The 19,977-nt window shown below is 35.5% G+C and overlaps 1 protein-coding gene across 3 annotated transcripts; it reads right to left on the bottom strand.

The window, feature by feature from the left end:
- Positions 1 to 180: 180 nt before the first annotated feature.
- MYOT (myotilin) lies at positions 181 to 18,597 on the bottom strand. 3 transcript variants are annotated; one of them, XM_052644296.1, is made up of 10 exons: positions 18,462 to 18,597; positions 15,308 to 15,874; positions 11,118 to 11,292; positions 10,209 to 10,313; positions 7,306 to 7,355; positions 6,086 to 6,218; positions 4,624 to 4,831; positions 1,345 to 1,510; positions 664 to 797; positions 181 to 443 (listed from the first exon to the last, which is right to left on the bottom strand). In XM_052644296.1, exons 2-10 carry the CDS (start codon positions 15,661 to 15,663, stop codon positions 271 to 273), a joined length of 1,500 nt encoding a protein of 499 aa, XP_052500256.1. In that variant the 5' UTR covers positions 15,664 to 15,874; positions 18,462 to 18,597; the 3' UTR covers positions 181 to 270. The 3 variants fall into 3 exon arrangements, with proteins under 3 accessions (XP_052500256.1, XP_052500258.1, XP_052500257.1); XM_052644298.1 differs by having other exon boundaries at positions 7,306 to 7,352; XM_052644297.1 differs by having other exon boundaries at positions 15,308 to 15,752; positions 18,462 to 18,551.
- Positions 18,598 to 19,977: the final 1,380 nt, after the last annotated feature.

The following is a 19,977-nucleotide window of genomic DNA, read 5'->3' as shown; positions in this document are numbered from 1 at the left end:
CGTAGGTGTGTGTATGACTTAAATGTTAAAATCTCACATTTGTTAAAGATCTTCTACAATTACAAATCCAGATTTTCTGTAGGCTTCACAAACCAGAGAGGTAAATAGAATGTGCAGGAATCAAAGGATAAATGTATTATAAATATATATTAGTTGTGTTACCTAATTAAAGCCATAATCTGTTAATACAGCTATGGATTTATTTCAAAAATTTAATTGAATATATTATTGATAGTGTAGTTGTTGTGTTTTCCAATGTTGGTAGAGTGGTTAAAGTTCTTCACTTTCATAGAGTCCAGATTGAGCTGCCAGCCGCTGAAACTCTCCTTCAGGGTTAAAAGCTTGTTTCACATTCAGACCTTTCCCGTTAAGTGCTAAATATTTGCTGAAAGTTGGTCGGACACGTAACTGTTTAGGAGCTGGAAGAGTTTGGTTTGGACGGGCTGAAATAGATCAAATAAAAGTTAATTTAGAAAACTTGTTCTAAACACATGGGTTGCACTAGGCTTTGGTTATGAGACAGGAAAAGAAAAAATAGAAAACTGACTATGTATAAGAAGAATCCCTCAGATTTTATACTATGCTGGAATTTGTGTTTCTTACTAAATCTCAGTTAAGTTCTGTATAACACTTGACATAGCACTTTATAAGAGTGTGACATACCTGTAACATCTAATCTTGTGTTACATGTGGTCACTCCAGCTTCATTAACTGCAGACACAGTATACCATCCAGCATCTTTCTTGTTTACATCTTTTATCAATAAAGTAACTCTTCCAGAGTTATCATGATATAAACTGGAAAGAGATAATTACAAGTTGCAAGTAAAGGAATTAGTTTTTCTGTGAGATTTTACTTATGATGTCTGTGACCTACAGAGTCAGACTAGTAAGAAGAAAAAAAGACTTTGGAAATTCTGAGTCTGTAGCCAGTCATTGCATAACTACTGCTTTTCTTGAATTAAACATCCCCCTAATCTTGTTTGTATCATCTATTTCCTTGAGTCATCTTCTTTTATTGTTAGTAAACAGGTAAATCCTAGCCTACTTTAACTGCTGAATTTCTGATTAGTGGAATCTAGTTTAGTGAGGCTTATCATATTTCTATATATTTCTATATATTTTCTATATATTTTTAAATATATTTAAATATATTTCTATATATTTTTAAAAATTGAAGTATAGTTGATTGACAGTATCATGTTAGTTTCATTTATATATATATTTAAAATTAGACAAATTGAAGTCACAAATGCATGCCACTTATAATGCATTTCAAAGGATAACTGGTTTCACCCAAGTATACTATAGTTAGTGTAACTAACTCTCAAAATACTTATCCTACCTTATTCGATCAGTGTTGAATTGTACCATTTCATTATTTCTTTTCCAAAAAAGCTTTGGTGGAGGTATGGCCGAGATTTGGCATTCTAGCTTCACTGATTCTCCTTCAAAAACTTTTTTACTCTGTGGTTTGTAGATGAACATTGGTGCTCTTCTGTGTTCTTTTGCTACATATTAATAAAAAATTCATGTATTTGAAATATTATAAAAATATTAAGTAAAACCAAAGTATTATGAAGTTTGTATGCTGATATAAAAGTTTTAGAAAGTACTAACAACAGGAATAGAAGGTTTATGTTTCAGCTTTAGTTAAAATAATATGCAATACTGTTGTATACTATTTATAATTCTAAAACAGTAATGTAATGATGAATTGACTTTATAATCACATTTCATTTGAATAATTTAAGTTATGTTGTCATCATCTTACCTATAGGGAGACAGACTGAGTGGTGGAAAGAGAACCAACAACTTGGGTCCAAATTCTGTTTGCCCTACCAGCCATGCACATTGGGGAAAATTTTGTTTAGTTTTTCTGAGACTAAATTTTATTTATTATAAAGTGATACCCAAGTAATAGTGGCTGCTCTGCCCACACTGAACAAAATTATGTGAGGACCAGTTGTGGTTATGAATGAAGAAGCACTTTGTAAATTATAAAATAATATACAAATGCCAGTAATTATTATGTCTCTACTTTTCTTCAAATATCTGAGGGAAGAGTAATTGGTACTATAATACTATAACCCTAGCTTTTCTGAAGGAGAAATGAGGAGATTGGATGAATACCAGCTGAAGTCTTTTTCAGCTCTAACATTATAGTATTTTTGGAGCTACTGGCATAGAAAGGTTTTGTCCTAAGCATAATCCCTTGAATTCTGTGTGTGGTATGTGTGTATTTAAAATTTCTAGATCACTAGTTTTTCCCTTAGTCTGAGGTCCTTTATTATATCATATAATAATCTTACAGCTTTTTCATTCATCTGGATAGAATACAAATTCAGGATTGCCCATCCTTTAACTTGATCAAGCTTTTATATAATAAACAGTGAATTACAGCAAAATATCTCTGATGCAGTATATCCTAAGTCATTACAAACTGATATATTTAAAGCAGTTAAATTGTAATATTTTAATTAAAGACTAGTTTCTTGTAAAAAGTGTATTCAGTTCAGTTCAGTTGCTCAGTCGTGTCCGACTCTTTGTGACCCCATGAATCGCAGCACGCCAGGCCTCCCTGTCCGTCACCAACTCCTGGAGTTCACTCAGATTCACGTCCACTGAGTCAATGATGCCATCCAGTCATCTCATCCTCGGTCGTCCCCTTCTTCTCCTGCCCCCAATCCCTCCCAGCATCAGAGTCTTTTCCAATGAGTCAACTCTTCGCATGAGGTGGCCAAAGTACTGGAGCTTCAGCTTTAGCATCATTCCTTCCAAAGAACTCCCAGGGTTGATCTCCTTCAGAATGGACTGGTTGGATCTCCTTGCATTCCAAGGGACTCTCAAGAGCCTCCTCCAACACCACAGTTCAAAAGCATCAATTCTTCGGTGCTCAGCCTTCTTCACAGTCCAACTCTCACATCCATACATGACCACTGGAAAAACCATAGCCTTGACTAGATGGACCTTAGTCGGCAAAGTGATGTCTCTGCTTTTGAATATGCTATCTAGGTTGGTCATAACTTCTCTTCCGAGGAGTAAGCGTCTTTTAATTTCATGGCTGCAATCACCATCTGCAGTGATTTTGGAGCCCCCCAAAATAAAGTCTGACACTGTTTCCACTGTTTCCCCATCTATTTGCCATGAAGTGATGGGACCAGATGCCATGATCTTCGTTTTCTGAATATTGAGCTTAAAGCCAACTTTTTCGCTCTCTTTCACTTTCATCAAGAGGCTTTTTAGTTCCTCTTCACTTTCTGCCGTAAGGGTGGTATCATCTGCATATCTGAGGTTATTGATATTTCTCCCGGCAATCTTGATTCCAGCTTGTTTTTCTTCCAGTCCAGCATTTTTCATGATGTACTCTGCATATAAGTTAAATAAGCAGGGTGACAATATACAGCCTTGACGTACTCCTTTTCTTATTTGGAACCAGTCTGTTGTTCCATGTCCACTTCTAACTGTTGCTTCCTGGCCTGCATACAGGTTTCTCAAGAGGCAGGTCAGGTGGTCTGGTATTCCCAACTCTTTCAGAATTTTCCACAGTTTATTGTGATCCACACAGTCAAAGGCTTTGGCATAGTCAATAAAGCAGAAATAGATGTTTTTCTGGAACTCTCTTGCTTTTTCCATGGTCCAGTGGATGTTGGCAATTTGATCTCTGGTTCCTCTGCCTTTTCTAAAACCAGCTTGAACATCAGGAAGTTCATGGTTCACGTATTGCTGAAGCCTGGCTTGGAGAATTATGAGCATTACTTTACTAGCATGTGAGATGAGTGCAAGTGTGCGGTAGTTTGAGCATTCTTTGGCATTGCCTTTCTTTGGGATTGGAATGAAATTGACCTTTTCCAGTCCTGTGGCCACTGCTGACTTTTCCAAATTTGCTGGCATATTGAGTGTAGCACTTTCACAGCATCATCTTTCAGGATTTGAAATAGCTCAATAGGAATTCTATCACCTCCACTAGCTTTGTTTGTAGTGATGCTTCCTAAGTCCCACTTGACTTCACATTCCAGGATGTCTGGCTCTAGGTGAGTGATCACATCATCGTGATTATCCGGGTCATGAAGATCTTTTTTTTACAGTTCTTCTGTGTATTCTTGCCATCTCTTCTTAATATCTCTGCTTCTGTTAGGTCCATACCATTTCTGTCCTTTATCGAGCCCATCTTTGCATGAAAAGTGCATAGCCTAAGGCTAAAAGTTAACATTTACTCTTCAATTTTAAACTATGTGTGATTATAACAACTTGTGAAAATGTGAATCAGATTGATTGTTTTAGACTATAGACCAGAAATATGATTAGATTAAAAATTTTCACTTTAATGTTTAATCTACAAATACTGTACATCTAAAAATGTAACTAGAGTACACTACCTTCTTTGGTCTGTCTGAAATGTTACCTTATTTCTCTTCCAGAAAAACTTTAGTGGTAGATCTGTCATTCTAGTTTCTTTGAGTTTCCCTCAACCTCTGCCCACTATGGCTTTTACATAAAAATTGATGTTCTACTAGAGTCTATAGTATAGACATTAACCTTAAATGTAAAGTCTTTTTCAACAGTTTCTTTTTTGATTTGACATGTTTTTAAGGAGCTCTCTGGTATCTCTTTGAAAGCTTACCCAGGACATCCAGCTGCACAGTAAAGGTGGCTTCTCCTGCTCTGTTCTTGGCAACACATGCATAAGCCCCTGCATCTGAAGCTCTGACCACTTCAAAGATGAGTGAATGAAAACCCTTCTCAGACACTATCATTTTGTGAAAATCATCTGATTGAACTGGTCGTCCATTTAGATACCATGACACATCAGGAGCTGGTAGTCCACTCACCTAGAAAGGAACAAGATGATAGAATTTTAAATTACAGATCACTGGAACCCCTTTGTCCATTTATGAATTTTAACAATTCAGTATCTGAGTGGGTTTGTGATTAAAAATGCAGAGTACGATCTTAAAAGATATTTTCTTTCAATAATTTTTAACAAAATAGTAAAAATGATAATCCTTGAAATTAATATAGTATTTTCAGACTATCTCAAACCACATCTAGCTCTTTCATATACAGCCTCAGGCTCCTTAAGATCTCTTAATTACTATATTAAGGACATTAATTTATGTTATATTGGTTTCCACAAGGAATATGGAAGTCATATGGATTTTCTGGCTAATGGCAAATGCAAGTGAAGTCCTAGAGACACATGTATATGAATCTTGCTAATCTAATTCATAACCTTTCCAAAACAGAGTGTTCTTGAGCTATAGTTCTGGTGTATGAATGACATTTTGTTAAGTGTTTTCATATAAGCCTTAACAGTCAAATCTGTACACTGAATTTCACTCATAAGGAATCTGGTAAAATATTTTATGATGAAAAAGTTCTCCAAAATGATGATAATAAAAATGTAGGCCTTTCTAATAAGTTATTTTAGCCTGAAGAATTCTTCTAGGCCAAGAGAGGGCAGGGCAGCTTGAATTTCTTGAGGCATTTTACTTAGGAAATCCTGTTGTTATGAAAGCTTCACTTATATAGGGTATTAGGTGTTTGGCACTATTGTAAGTACCTTATACCTATTTACTCAGTTTATCTTCAAATAGCTTTATGACATTGGTACAATTTTTATTCCCATTTTACAGGGAAAACAAAAGGGTAGTGATATTAAATGATTTGTCTCAGGTTACACAGCTGGAAAATGGCAGGGCCAGGATTCTGACCCAGGTAAACTTATGTATAGTGTTCTTATCCACTATACATACTACTTGGGCTTCCCTGGTGGTTCAGACAGTAAAAAATCTGCCTGCAATGCTGGAGACTCAGGTTCGATCCCTGGGTCAGGAAGATCCCGTGGAGAAGGGAATGGCTACCCACTCTAGTATTCTTGCCTGGAGAATTCCATGGACAGAGGAACCTGGTGGGTTACAGCCCATGGGGTGGCAAAGAGTCAGACACGATTGAGTGACTAACACACACACATACATACATACTACTTGTCAGGCTGTGTAGAAAGCTATGAAGAGGAGGAGACATTTTTCAAAACCTAGTATCCCATTTAATTTTTCTCCAATATTTTTGAACTTTTTTCTTACTTTGAAGTCCATTCTGCAGAATCTTCCTTCTTCAATTGACATGTTCTCTGGCACTTGAATGAAACGAGGTGGGTAAAATTTCTCCTGGATTGCATCCTGATCACTCATGTCTCCCCTTGAAGATGATCTGCTTCTACAAAAACATTTTAATAATCACTATGCAGAAGAATTGTCATTACTCTTCCTTTCATGCAAATATAATTTAGCCATCACATTTGAAACCCCAGAGGCTATGTTGTTTGATCTGATAGTGTAGTAACAATGGAGAGAGGCTGCAGAGCTGTATTTATCTGTGGCATATTTGATGACTATTAGAAATGGTAGCAATTTAGAAACATCTGGTACAAATGATACGTCTTTGTCTCTTTTTTTCAGTGCCATGAATTGATGAAGAAACTAATCTATTAAAATGCATGGACAATTCTAGTCACATGCAAAGATTGTAAAATTAGGATTGGGTTTTCATTATGAGAAAGTTTGGTATGGAAACATGGTCCTGGCTTATTTGACCAAGACATTTAAAAAATTTCCTCTGAGACAGTTGTGATAAATAACAGATAAACATTTTTATTGTCATCTTGGACGTTAGAAAATTCACATTGTTTTTCTCTATCGGTTCCAAAGCAGTATAAACATTATTTTCTTTTTTATAGCCATACTTTTCTGTGTGTGTGTTAGTCACTCAGTCGTGTCTGACTCTGTGACCCCATGGACTGTAGCTCGCCTGTCTCCTCTGTCCATGGGATTCTCCAGGCAGGAGTACTGGAATGGATTGCCATTCCCTTCTCCAGGGGATCTTCCCAACCCAGGGGTCGAACTTGGGTCTCTCGCACTGTGGGCAGTTTCTTTACCACTGAAGCATAGTTAATTTATAGTGTTGTGTTAGCTTCAGGTGTATAGCAAAGTGATTCAGCTATATACAGATATATCTTTTTCAGATTCTTTTCCATTATAGGTTATTACAAGACATTGAATATAGTTCCCTGTGCTGTACAATAGGTCATTTTTGTTTATCTGTTTTGTACCTAGAAGTGTGTGTATGTTATCCTAAATTCCTAATTTATCCACCCGCCAACCCACTATCCCCTCTGGTGACATTGTTTTTTATAAAAGGTTTGTAAGAAACTTGAGGATTTTGTAAATATTACATTTAAAAAAATATGAACACGTTTTAGATAGCAAAATACATACTTCTTTAAAATTAAAAACAGTTTTTTTACCTTACTTGTGATGTAGGAACTTGCAGTCGTGCATGTTCTATATTGTGCTGCTTGAAATTAAAACAAAGTGATAATGTTAACATGCCACTGTTAGCTTGAAATTAAGCAGAATTTAGTAGTTGTAGTTGAAAGGAACATTTCTGTTGTGGTTGTGTTTGTATTGTCATAGATAGTTCTATATATTTAGCTGTTAAGCATTTAAAATATGGTATACTAACCTTCTAGTATTTTAGCAAGAAATCTATAGAATTAAGACTATTCAGTAGATATGGTTTATGAAAATTAACTAAACTTTGAATTGATGGTGGTTCATTTTTCAAATGACTGTTTTTATGTCAAAGGATGATGAATCCCCCTGGTGTATTTGAAATGGGAGCACATAGTACATATTGTCCTTTGGTAAAACAGTAATAGTCATGAAGTCACTCGTACTGGCAGTAGATAACAGGGTATTATGCTTACTACTCATAAGTGGCACCAACAGCAATAAACACGTATTAGAGTGGAAAATACTTTTCTTTTTGGCTCAGGGCACAAAATCCTGATGGACACTCTGGAAGCTATGAATAGCCTTTGGAAAACAATATTACTTCCTGCTTAATAATGATGTATTTAATTTAAGCAACCATCTTTCAGGATTTATATATGAGCACTAGCAAGTTATTCATATTTGAGGATGAAATCAGGAATTGATGAATATTATAATTAATTGGTAAGATATTGTGTGCCTCTTTCTCATATTTCATTGTGCTTGATATAGTGAGAGATACAAAGAAGTAGAAAATATAGTCCTTACCTGGACATATGAAAAACATCTGTATAGCAACATAGCAAATAAATACAGATAATTTATTTTGGGATGAACTTTAATTTTGTTTGTATTTTGTCATTCTAAAACAAAATTCTTATAACTGCAATAATTGTTGGTGAGGCTTTGAGTTTCTCTAAGCAAAATGTCAAAAGAACAATCAGTATGGCAGAAAGCAACACAATATTACAAAGCAATTCTCCTCCAATTAGGAATAAATAAAATATAAAAAAGAGCAATCAATAAATTTTTTAGTAAAAAAAATCCACTTAAAATCATAGTATCCAAATTAAGTTTTTTACTTTTTCCTATAGTGGTTTGAATATATATGTAGATTTGTATTCATAGGTATGATGTTTTTGCTTATATGTATTGCATTGGCCAAAAAGTTCATTCAGGTTTTTTCATAACTTCTTAGGGAAAACCCAAATGAACTTTCTGGCCAACCCAATAGTTTGATGACATTTTGTATTATTTAAGTAGACTATTTGAAGTGTAAGATTTTTCTTTTTTGATTTCATAATATATTTTGCTGCTATCTCTTTTCTTGGTACTATCATCTTCATTTTAAAGTTTTTGAAGAACTAATGAGAAAAACAATACATCCTTGCCCTTGAAATCATACATTGAATTTGTAAGATAAACCATCATCAATATGATGTTACTTTGAGTTATTTCTTCTTATAGAGATATATTTATATCTTATTCTTGCTTTAATCTCCTATTCCAACTCCAGAGCCCAACACACAGTAGATGGTTCATATAAATTAATTGAATAAATGAGCATGTGAACTGTTTAGTAGCTAGGAGAGATTTAAGTTCTGTTTTCAGGTTCTAGTTACTTACTGTGCTAGATAGACCCCACTCTATCCTTTTTAGTAGATCTAGTGACACTTGGTGAAAAAGTGAAAGTGTTAGTTACCCAGTACTGTCTGACTCTTTGTGACCCCATGGACTGTAACCCACCAGGCTCCTCTGTCCATGGAATTCTCCAGGCAAGAATACTAGAATGGGTAGCCATTCCCTTCTCCAGGGGATCGTCCTGATCTAGGGATTGAACCTGGATCTCCTGCGTGAATAGTCTACCTGCAATGTGGGAGATCTGGGGTTTGATCCCTGAGTTGGGAAGATCCCCTGGAGAAGGGAATGGCTACCTACTCCAGTGTTCTTGCCTGGAGAATTACATGGACAAAGGACCCTGGTGGGCTACAGTCTGTAGGACCACAAAGAGTGGGACACAACTGAGTGATTAACACACAGTCACATTAAATAGAAACAATCTTATTTTCCTCTTATACTTTAGAAGGATGCTTTTTATGAGGTTGGAATTCTTGAATGGATGGTTTCATCCCTTTTGCTCCCAGTTTCTGAAGGACTAAGAGATAACTACAGAAGGAAGACAGGAAGCAATAGCTGTTCATTCTGCCTCTCCAGCAGTACACTTCTCTTTGAGGTTAACTTGTTAAAATAAAATTGGTCAGGAACATGCCTGTGGAATATTCACTTTATGTTCTCCATAAAGTTAATCCCTTCTTGGAAAGGATGCTTTTGTTAATCCTGGAGCCATAATTCATAAGGTTTTTGTTGTCTGTTTTGTTTTTAATAAGCATTTCAAAATACATGGAACATGTCAAAGGAATTAGATGTTTCATTAGTACATGAGTTTATTTTAAAACTTTGAAATGATAAACAGCTTATGAGAAAAGGTTGCAATTACTTTCTTTAGAGTTTTAACTTCCATCCTGTTAAAGATTTACAACTCATAAATTTTCTGTCCATGTAGACGTTGTAGGGAGAGTCCTAGGTCTAACTGACCTCTAAATGTCTAGATGAAAAGTGACACCATTAGCCTTCTGGTGTTTTGACTTTGTAATATTTCATATGCAGATATTAGAATCACCAGAAAATAGGGTAAAGTTAAAAAATTTTGTGTATGTATTCAACCAGTCATGGCCTGCCCTTTTTTATATCTAATGCAGCATTGAAGTAATTGACTTTTGCTTTAAATGCTAGTTATAAATATTTAGAAAAGCATACATCTAAAAATCACATGAAAGAAAAGTGCTCCAGTTAGATAAAGATTAGTTTAATTTACCTGTGCTGAATCTTGTGCCTCACTGTCATTTTGACCTTGAAACACAGCAGCTGCATTCTGTGGTCCTAGCAATCTGCGAGCCATCTTCTCCTCATATGTTAGCCGCTTTAAAGAAAGAATCATAAAGGAGATAGTAATGAGATTTAATAAAAGTTGCTTTTATGACTTTATTAAAACCACCACAAAGAAACATAATTATGCCTATTTAATGATAGACACTGTATTTTTAAGAAAGCATTTTCTTTCATTAAAAGCATTTCCACTTCCTTCATCTGTAAATATTCATCTCTGTTTTCTTTTTTTTCCTAGGGAAGACAAGCTTTGTTGTTGTTCAGTTGCTAAGTCATGTCTAATGCTTTGCGATCCCATGAACTACAGCACACCAGGCTTCTCTGTCCTTCACTATCTTCCTGAGTTCACTCAAACTCGTGTTTTTTTTCTTTCAAAAAGCCCGAACAACTTTTTTGGCCAATCCAATAGTGGATTAAAGGCACATAACAGTACTGTTTCAGATATCAGTGACTAATAATACAATGTGCAAAATAAGAATTGTAACTGTTTTGCATCAACTGTATATACCAAAGTACATGAAGAAGTCAGGTTGACAGTATTTCCCATTAGTTATTTGGTCATCAGACATTTTTATGGAAGGCAACACTTAAAACAAAATTTGAATTAAGTCATTCAGATTTTTTTTTTTCCATTTGCTTCATTCTTTTACTACTGAACTCCTAGAAGGGGTTTCATGCAGAGAAATACAGTATAGGATCCAAATATTCCCTCCTTTTAGATAATCCTATCCCTTGCTGATTATATGGACATAGCTCTGTGAGACAGAAACAACTCTCCTACTGAGATTAGATTTTATAGTTCTATTGTCTTTTTATACAAAGTAGGCATCTTGCTTACTTGGTTTCCGTTGTGAAGAAGGCTGTCCTTGCATTTTAGCTTTCTTTCCAAATCTTGAATAAGAGCTTCTTTTGATCCTTGTATTTCGTGGTCAGGAGTCCTTGGTGTGAGTTTAGCATTTGCATTTTGGGATGACTTAACATTTACAGGTTGGCCTACTGAGGGTTGTTGGTAGCTTTAAAAATAAAAAAAAGATTTTTAAAAAATAAGATCTTTAAGAAGTGGTAAAATAGAACTGGCATCTTTTTGTCAGTCACCTTTAGGTAGGTTGAATTTACCACTTAGTATTGCTGGTGTTATTAAAATACCAATTGCCTTAATAACAGTCAAGAAGAATTTTATAGGAATGGTTGCCAGCTATTTTTTCTTTCCTTTTTGTCTTTGCAAATGAAAATTAAGTAGCAGGATGAGCAATTTAGATTAGACATAAGAAGAATGTTTTTCCCTGAAGATCTTCCCTAAAGAAGTGAAAGTGAGTCCGGTAAGTGGCAACATGAGGGCTCTTCCAATATTCCAGTTGAATTTCCTAAGTTTGATTTATGGGTGGATAGTAAGCATTAGTGTACTGGAGCTGACTCATATGGGCTTAAGAGAATGATTTTTAGTGTCTCTTCCCAACTCACTGTGATCTCATGTTGAAAGTCTGAAATTGATTGGTGAGAGTATATACACTAGGGAAACTGGTTAGTACCACAATTACCACCTTCCTGCAGAGCTGATTGTTAAACATTTACCAGCATGACTACTGGTGTTCAATGAATATTCTCTTGCTTTGAATTGAATTTACAGTTTATATAATCTCTGGCTTTAATTTCTACTTGCTATTAATTTCATATTCTAGAAAATCCAAGTATGGCACTATATAACAACTTCTAAAGTAATAGTTTCTTTAATGTTGCTAAAGTGATTTTTAGAGAAAGAGATGATTAGAGGAAGAAGGAGAAAGAAATGTAAACTGAGAAAAAAGGGGGTCTGGAAAAAAACAAGTTTGAATGGCATTTGAGGAGCTTGGTTTAAATCCTTATTTCAAATTCCAATCCTAAATTTTATTCTAAGACATCCTTGCACCCCTCAGAGTTTCCCTGCTGATTCTGATAGAGGGCAGGGGTGGTGTTTAGGGAGTCCTGTATTTTTAGATCTGTTAGATAGCTCATGCTTTTAACAAAATTTATTCATACTTTACCTAGTTTATTTACTTAGGGCGCTGCTGGTGCTAGCTTATACCCATTTAGTATAATAGATATTATATTATGTGGGAAAATGGGCCACTGCCCTCTGAATATTTTGCCATTATCATAATAAACATTCTACAGATATCCAGATGAGGAAGCTTTGGTCTGTTCTCTGATATGTTCGTGTTCAAAAATTCTCAAGGATCATTAAAAGAACTTGTAAGCTAAGGGGAAATGTATTTCCTCTGAGTGGAGCCAGGGTTTTAATTTTTGCAGACTTTGGGGTCTTGGTTAGCAATCTCTAGATTGTAAATATACTGAGGGAAAAAAGATGTTTTGTTACTCATTGTTGTATTGTTTATATCTACTAACCCGAGGCTTTCAAAATAGTGAAGCAATACTATTAGTTCAATGAATGAATATTTTTCATTGTATTCAAGATACTCTATTGAAAGTTGAATATATACGTTTTCCCTTGTTGTATTCCAGATATTCAGGATTGCATATATCAATCCTCAACTAAAGTCTGATTTGTTCAGTGAAGTAAATAGCCAAACAAAGTGTTTAAGTAAATAATAAGGAGGTTTTGTTTTAAGATTAAATTCCCAGGTCAAAGTGTTAAAATTCCCTTGGTTTTATAGATCTACTATTTCTTCAAATGTATGAAGTTAGAATAGTCTGCCTTCTTTTTTTTTTTGAGCTAGCCTACCATTTTTTAAAAGGTTTGGTAAAGTGAGTTAGCATTAAATAATAATTTTGTCACATTGTCATATTATAATGTAATATGTCTGAGAAATCCTAAAGGACTGTTAAAACCAAGGCTGAGAGTTACTTAAATGTATTTATGTAACTTCAGTCACTTTGTTCACTGAAAAGCTGCATTATTACCATTTTATATGGTTTAAGGGTTAAGACTTGCTATCTGTTCATAATTAGAAACTAACGTTATACTTGCACAGTGCTTTATAGGGTTTTCTCCCCCTAACATTAATCACTCAAATCCTTAACTTTTGTTATAGATCAACATACTGAATCACCTAGCAGGTAAGGTAGTCATGCTGAATGTCACACAGCAAGCTTTTTTGAAAAGAGTACTTAAAGAGTTCCTCTAAATTTCCAGTCTGTTGGTTCGAGCAAATGTATGAAACGTTTGCTTAAGGGTTCCTTACTGATGAAAAGCTAACTAAAGCTTTCAAGCTTCTCTAGGTCAGAATCCAAGGAATTACGTTAGAAGACAGGGCAAACTTAAGCCCATCACAATGAGGGAGTTGTGCACAAATGTTCAAAGGGCCAGAGCTTTCCACCCTGTACAGCTGGACACTGAATGGGTATCAAGTGGCTGTGGGAAGATTAAAAGAGTTATCTATGATTGCTGAAAATGGAACAGCTAAAGCTGGATCTTTGATCTTTAGTTTGGGGTCCTTCTGTGCTTTATTTCTCATCCTCTCCATTTCATCCTTTTTTCCTCTCTTTAGTTCTGTGCAGGGAACTAAGTACATGGTCATGGCTCGCTAGTATTTATTTGATGCCCTTCTTTTCTGGACAGGAATTTGAAATAGGATTAAAGACTTTACTAAGAAGAATATAGTAGTCAGAAAAGGTTATTTTAGATTTAAATATGCTTCTACAGGAAATTTAGAAATAATTGAAAGCTAGATGGAAAAAGATTATCTGGGTAAAATGTAACTAAGAAATATCTACAATGTGTGATAGTGGGTATAATGGGAATTTGGGATGGAAGAGGAGAAGAGGGCTCTTAATTCCTGAAGGCATCTTTTACAATTTTTAGGCCAAACCTGTGAGAATGCCTTTTTGTAGGTCAAAATTTTTATCAGCCATTTCAGATGGTTCTACCTAATATCTGTAGGATTCTAACAAATGTGTTTGGCTTTCTTGGTTTTTATTTTTAAAAATATTGAAAAATTTTCTTTGCAAGTTGATTTGCTGTGGTTAGACCACTAACAATTGGAATCTCTTGAAAAATTAGCCTCTAGAGAAAACTGAGAGAAATTAGCAAGAATTTCAGCATATCTGTTGATAAGCCTGTAACCAACAAAACATATTCCATCAGTTTTTCAGATGCCTCTGATTTAATTCTCTTGACGTTCTAGCCAGCTGAGGAATAGGAAAACTGATAGCCCAAAGTTTGCATAAGCACAAAGTATTTACTTCATGTTTTAAAAAAAGCTCAACCACTATGTCCTTCTTCATATCAGTTTCTCCTCGGACAGTTTTAGGGCTGTGGAAATAGTACATGCTTGCATAAGTCTGCAGGTATTCTTCCCTGTATTTAGATTGGTCTGACCAGTTGGAACAAAGTGTGGTTTTAATGATCTTTGAAACTTTAAGGTCACGAACCTTTATCTATTCAAGCCGTTTTTTCTGATCATTGGAAAAATTCACATACTTTAGTGTCTGAATCCCATATTTTCTTTTTAGCCAAGTGGATATTCAGGATCAGAGAGGAAGACGGATAGTAAGAAAAGACTAAAACTGAGAAGAAACTTAATAGCCTCTGCTTATGTGAGAGGAAATCCTATCTGAAGAAGAGCAGACAGGTGTTCACCTCAGCTAAGCTTAGAACCAGAGTGATCAAATTTACAGCATGAGGAACTTAAAGCTGGGGAAATAGTTCACTGATCTTGGGTATGTTAGAAATCTTTTTTGAAGACAGAAAATAATAGGTAAGTAATTGTGTAATATGAAGTAATAGGTGATTTTTTAACTCAACCTGGACACTGGAGAATGGATCAGATGACTTATTGCCAGTACCCTGGTTCAAGGTGTTCCAGGAGAAATATGGAATGAGACCATGAGGTCACATTGACTTTTTCGATACTGAAGAATGACGTACATAACCCATCCCTCTTCTCCCCCAGTTACTAGCTCCCAGGATTCACAGTTCAATCTAACTATGTCTCTCTCTCTCTCTATGTGTGTGTGTGTATATATATATATATATATATATATATATATATATATATATAAATAAATATTTTTTCTTTTAAGCTCACTTACTTGGAGTCCACCGTGGAAGGGATTTTACTGCTGCTGTAATCAGGCTGTGATGGTAATATGGAGCTGAGGAAGCTGGCTGGAGACTGGTTATAAGTAGCTGTAACCCTTTGGCTTGGGTTGGAGCCAGCAAGCTGCTGAGGAGAAGCAGGGAAAGCAGAGGAGGACATAGTGATGTGTGAGCTCACTGTTGAGGAGGCAGAATATCTTTGCTCTGTGCACTGGCGGGGTTGGATGGTAATGGAAGACTGTTTGGTCTGGCTAGAGTAGCTGGAGATTTCCGGTCCGGGAGGCTGAAGTCTGGAGCCACATGGATTTTGGGATTGGATGAAGTGTTTTGGACGTTCGTAGTTAAACATGTTTAGCTGGTTTATGGAAGTTGAAGGCAACTTATAATTGTAATGATTTGCTCCTGAAGGGGTGGGGTCTTGAATCTGGGTCTGCAAGCCTGGAATTACAGAAGGTTGCAGTGAATCAGAAGCGACCTTGGTCTGTGCCTCCTTGTTGAGATCCTGGGAATACAGTGCTCCTGGCTTTGATGGAGTGGCCTTCTCTTGAAGAATATTGTTCCTTCAAAAGAAGAAAGTGATTCAGTTACAGTATTTGCATAAAAATGGTACTGTTTAAGATCTTTAGGAGTTTATGTGCTTTTTTTTCTTAAAGCTTATGTACTTTCAAAGTCATCTCAAGGTGGAACTTTTCTGGCTTATAGACTTTCCATTCCTTTATGCGTTGCCTTTGCACAAATGACTTCCACTTGGGAATAAGAAAAAATAATTCATTAGTGTTTGTTTGCCTCTGGGTGATTCTTCAAGCACACCTGTTTGCCTCTGGGTGATTCTTCAAGCACACCTGGGGGCTTCAAGATGTAGGAAAAGTTTTGATTTTGAGTTCGCCAAGTGTTTGTTTATGAAAAAAGAATTCGTGATGTTGCTTAGTGTGATAATTTTATTTCGTATTTAGCTTTTGACAAAAGCCTGCAGTTTCATTAGCCACAGAGAGTTACTGATTTAAAATTATTAACAGTTAAATATATTAGCTTCTATTCAGTTTGAATTCTTCCCATTGCTCATCAATACCAATGAACAGCTCTTCTGATGCACCATTAATTCATGCCTTGGTGATCTGTGATGAATGACATGGTGAATCCAGGCGAGCAGTGTGCTTCTTTTCTAAAGAACATTACTGTTCATATTTGCTCCTTCATCCTTTTACAATTTCACAAAGTACAGCAAACGCCTGTACTTCACTGTTGTCAACCATGAGTGGATTTCGTTTTACCTTATAATTCACTGCCTCTTTTTCTCCCTTTGATTCCCAATTGACCATAGTACCAAACTAGATGATAATTAAGGAGTGACTGCATTCAAGTATCTCCGTATGTATATAAGTTACTGTATTCCAGAACCCTTTGTAGTTTTTGTTATTTTTTGATTTTATTATCTAGTTATTGGTCTTGCTGTTCTCTTAATTATTTGGTTTCACTTTAAATTATTTTTGTGTTTAGTATGTATTTTAGACTAAATTTTGAAATTGCTTTCATTCCTGTATTATTTTTCTCTTGTGAAATGGCAAACAGGATGTACAGAAGGAATTAAGGCAGCTTTGAAGCTAGCCTATACTTTTCCAAGAAAAGATGGTTGCCATTTTTCTTACTTAACACTGCATTGGCACTCCTGACTTTTGACAGTAGGTCCCCATTTTTCCTTTGATGGATCATTTGCCACTAAAATCAGCCTCAAAGACATATTTTCACCTGATTTTTTCCATTAGTATGGTAAATCTGGGAAGGACTATATATATACTTTACACAAAAAGACTAGCCCCATAAATTGTTTTAACATTGATTCTGTTTTTATTCAAAATATCAAGTAATTTAGTTCAGAATATGTTTAGTTTGCTTCATATAGTATAAACCAACACTGAGGTAATGATAAATCAAACTTTTAGCTAGTAAACTTACCAAATTGTCATCATTGAATCATAGTCTTATAATTATTTAATGTCCTCTCTTGAATAAAGTATCATTTTTAATGAAAAATTTCTAAACCCATCAACTTGATTTTCAGGTTGTATGTATAGTTTAGAGTTAAACAGTTTTAGGAAAGAACAAAAATGCAACTAAACAGCCAAGAGAAAGATTCTATTGAAAAAGGCACTTAGAAAGTCATATATTTCTTAATTTTGAATTTATGAACACAAGCACATTCAACTAGGGTGCATTTTAGTAATTAACTATTATTAAGCCTTGAAATTACTGGAGAAAAACATCCAAAAGGAGGCTTTAATTAGATACTCTTAAAAAAAGAGACTATTTCAAGGCAAGTAGTTTTATACTATGGTTTTACTCCATTGCAGAATTGAATCTAGTGTTTGATTCTAAATTCCTTTTTGGGCTGACAGATCATTTAGATTAATTTCAAATAGCAAGGAATAAACTGTTAAACAAATAGCCAGTAGATATTTTCCAGAAAGTTCCCTGTTTTACTTTACGTGTATTTTTAGAATGTCAACTGTCTTGTACATTTTGATATCAGCTTACATAGTTAACAATTACTGTTATTTTTTAAAAAATTCAATTAAAAATATGTTCTTTCAAATGTTTCATTTTCATGTCTGAAGAAAATTTTGTACAGATGTTCATGCAGATAACTCTGGAAGGTTTTTCTTCGCGTTTGTAGTTACTGTTCAATAATCAGTTCTATAATCCTTGTTTTATGACAGTATCATTTTATTCCAAATAATGTTAAATAAATTTCAGAGATTTTATTAATAAAGTTCTATTAACTCTCCTGTTTAGAAAAATCTTAACTTTTCCCCCTATCTCTAATATACCACAAACTTAAACAGAAAACTGAGGATATTTTGAAGCTATAGAACATTGCACAGTTACAGTTAGGCCAGGTGTCCTTTTTCAAAGAAAACTGATGATTGAAAAATAATGACACGCAACTATCTTTCCTTCTACCTTTTTTAATGCCTTATAGTTTCAGTGGAATGAACAGGTCTCATTCTTTTCAAATCTTTGTATAATGCCATTATGATCTTGTGGCTTTTGAACTTTTCATCTGAAAATCACCTTTTACATACTGTTCTGATTTGGACAAAAGACAAAAACAAAACCCAAAACTGAAGCAGGAATAAAGAAGGGACTTACCCGAGTCCAGAGAGTGCCAGCTGGGTTAAACCTACTACTAAAGGGAAGGAAGAGGCATCCCCTTCCTTCGCAGACTAATCTAGTGGCTCTGTGCTTAGTATTATAGCACCACTGACTTTTATCAGCTGCCAAGCAGTGACATCTGATGTGCTTGCCTGTCCATCTACCTATGCTGGCATGTCAAAGTAAGAGTCCATGATAAACAATATCTCAGATGTCTTAGTGATATTTAAGGAGTGGGATTACATGAGCTTCTCTTGCAAGCCTCTTTATTTTAGATGTGAACTTTGACTAGGAGCTTTAGCAAGCGCATGTAGGGGGGACAGCAAAGAACTGAGAAATGGGAAAAGGTGTAGAGAAAACTCATTTTCTTTTTTTGTGATGGGGGCTTTGATCTTCCTTGTTGAAAAAAGGACTGAAAGGGAAATAGTATTCTAAGACTGACACCTGACTACTAAGACTTCTCCAGAAATAAGACCACTGATGGATGGGTTTCAAATTGATTTCTGTTAGATAGCTATTCATATGAAGACCTCTTTTTTTCCTCTCTTGCCAAATGGAAGGAGAGGTGGAGTGGGATTCAAGCAGTTTGTTTCAAGAGAGGGAGTGTGTCTAGGCAAAGGCAAGAGCAGAATGATGGTGTCATGTCACTGGGAAGGTGGGGAAGTGGAAAAACACGATTTGGTCTGTATAGCAAGTTCTCTGAATCTGTATGGCATACAGATCCTTGACCTTATACTTTTATTGACCTTATACCTTTATACTTTTATTCTAAAAGAGTTGAAACACTTAAGAAACTACCCATCAAGCAGTGTTTACAATTAGGGCCCTGTCCTCTAGCTCTCTTTATCTTCCTTACTCCTTATAGTAACACAATTTCCTTTCTCTTTTCACCAAGGAGACCCATCTTAGCCTTTTATGTTTCCATTTGTGTGTGTGTGTGCAGAGAAGTATAAAATTAGGAAGAAAGCTTCAGATCAACAAGAGGTGGTAGAGAGGGGTAGGTGACATGAGGATCAGGCTAATCAATTGGAATTATCCATATTTAGTGGCTTTAGCTCTGGTATGATTCTGTTGTTTAAAACATAATTATTTATTCCCCTCCCTCATGGTCTTAGAAAAGGCCCTGATGCTGGGAAAGACAGGGCAGTAGGAGAAGGGGACAACAGAGGATGAGATAGTTGGTTGGCGTCACTGATTCAATGGACATGAGTTTGAGCAAGCTCTGGGAGATGGTGATGGACAGGGAAGCCTGGCGTGCTCCAGTCCGTGGGGTCACAAAGTGTTGGACATGACTGAATGACTGAACAACAACCCTCATGGATACTCCAGCCTTGATGTAATTGCTGTGTACATCAGGGTCCAACAAATAGATAATTGAGCACAAATGAGCCACTTAAAATGTTTCACAGCTGACCATGTAGGTGTACCTTCCTTTGGTGTTCAGAGAAAGTTTGATGACTGCCACCTTAGTAGAAAGAGCATTACTTAGTAGAAAAAGCATGCTGGACTTGAT

This window comes from Budorcas taxicolor, chromosome 7 (assembly GCF_023091745.1).
Source record: "Budorcas taxicolor isolate Tak-1 chromosome 7, Takin1.1, whole genome shotgun sequence".
NCBI lineage: Eukaryota > Metazoa > Chordata > Mammalia > Artiodactyla > Bovidae > Budorcas > Budorcas taxicolor.
Note: the sequence above shows the minus strand (reverse complement) of the source record. Positions and strands in the feature narration are given on the sequence as shown.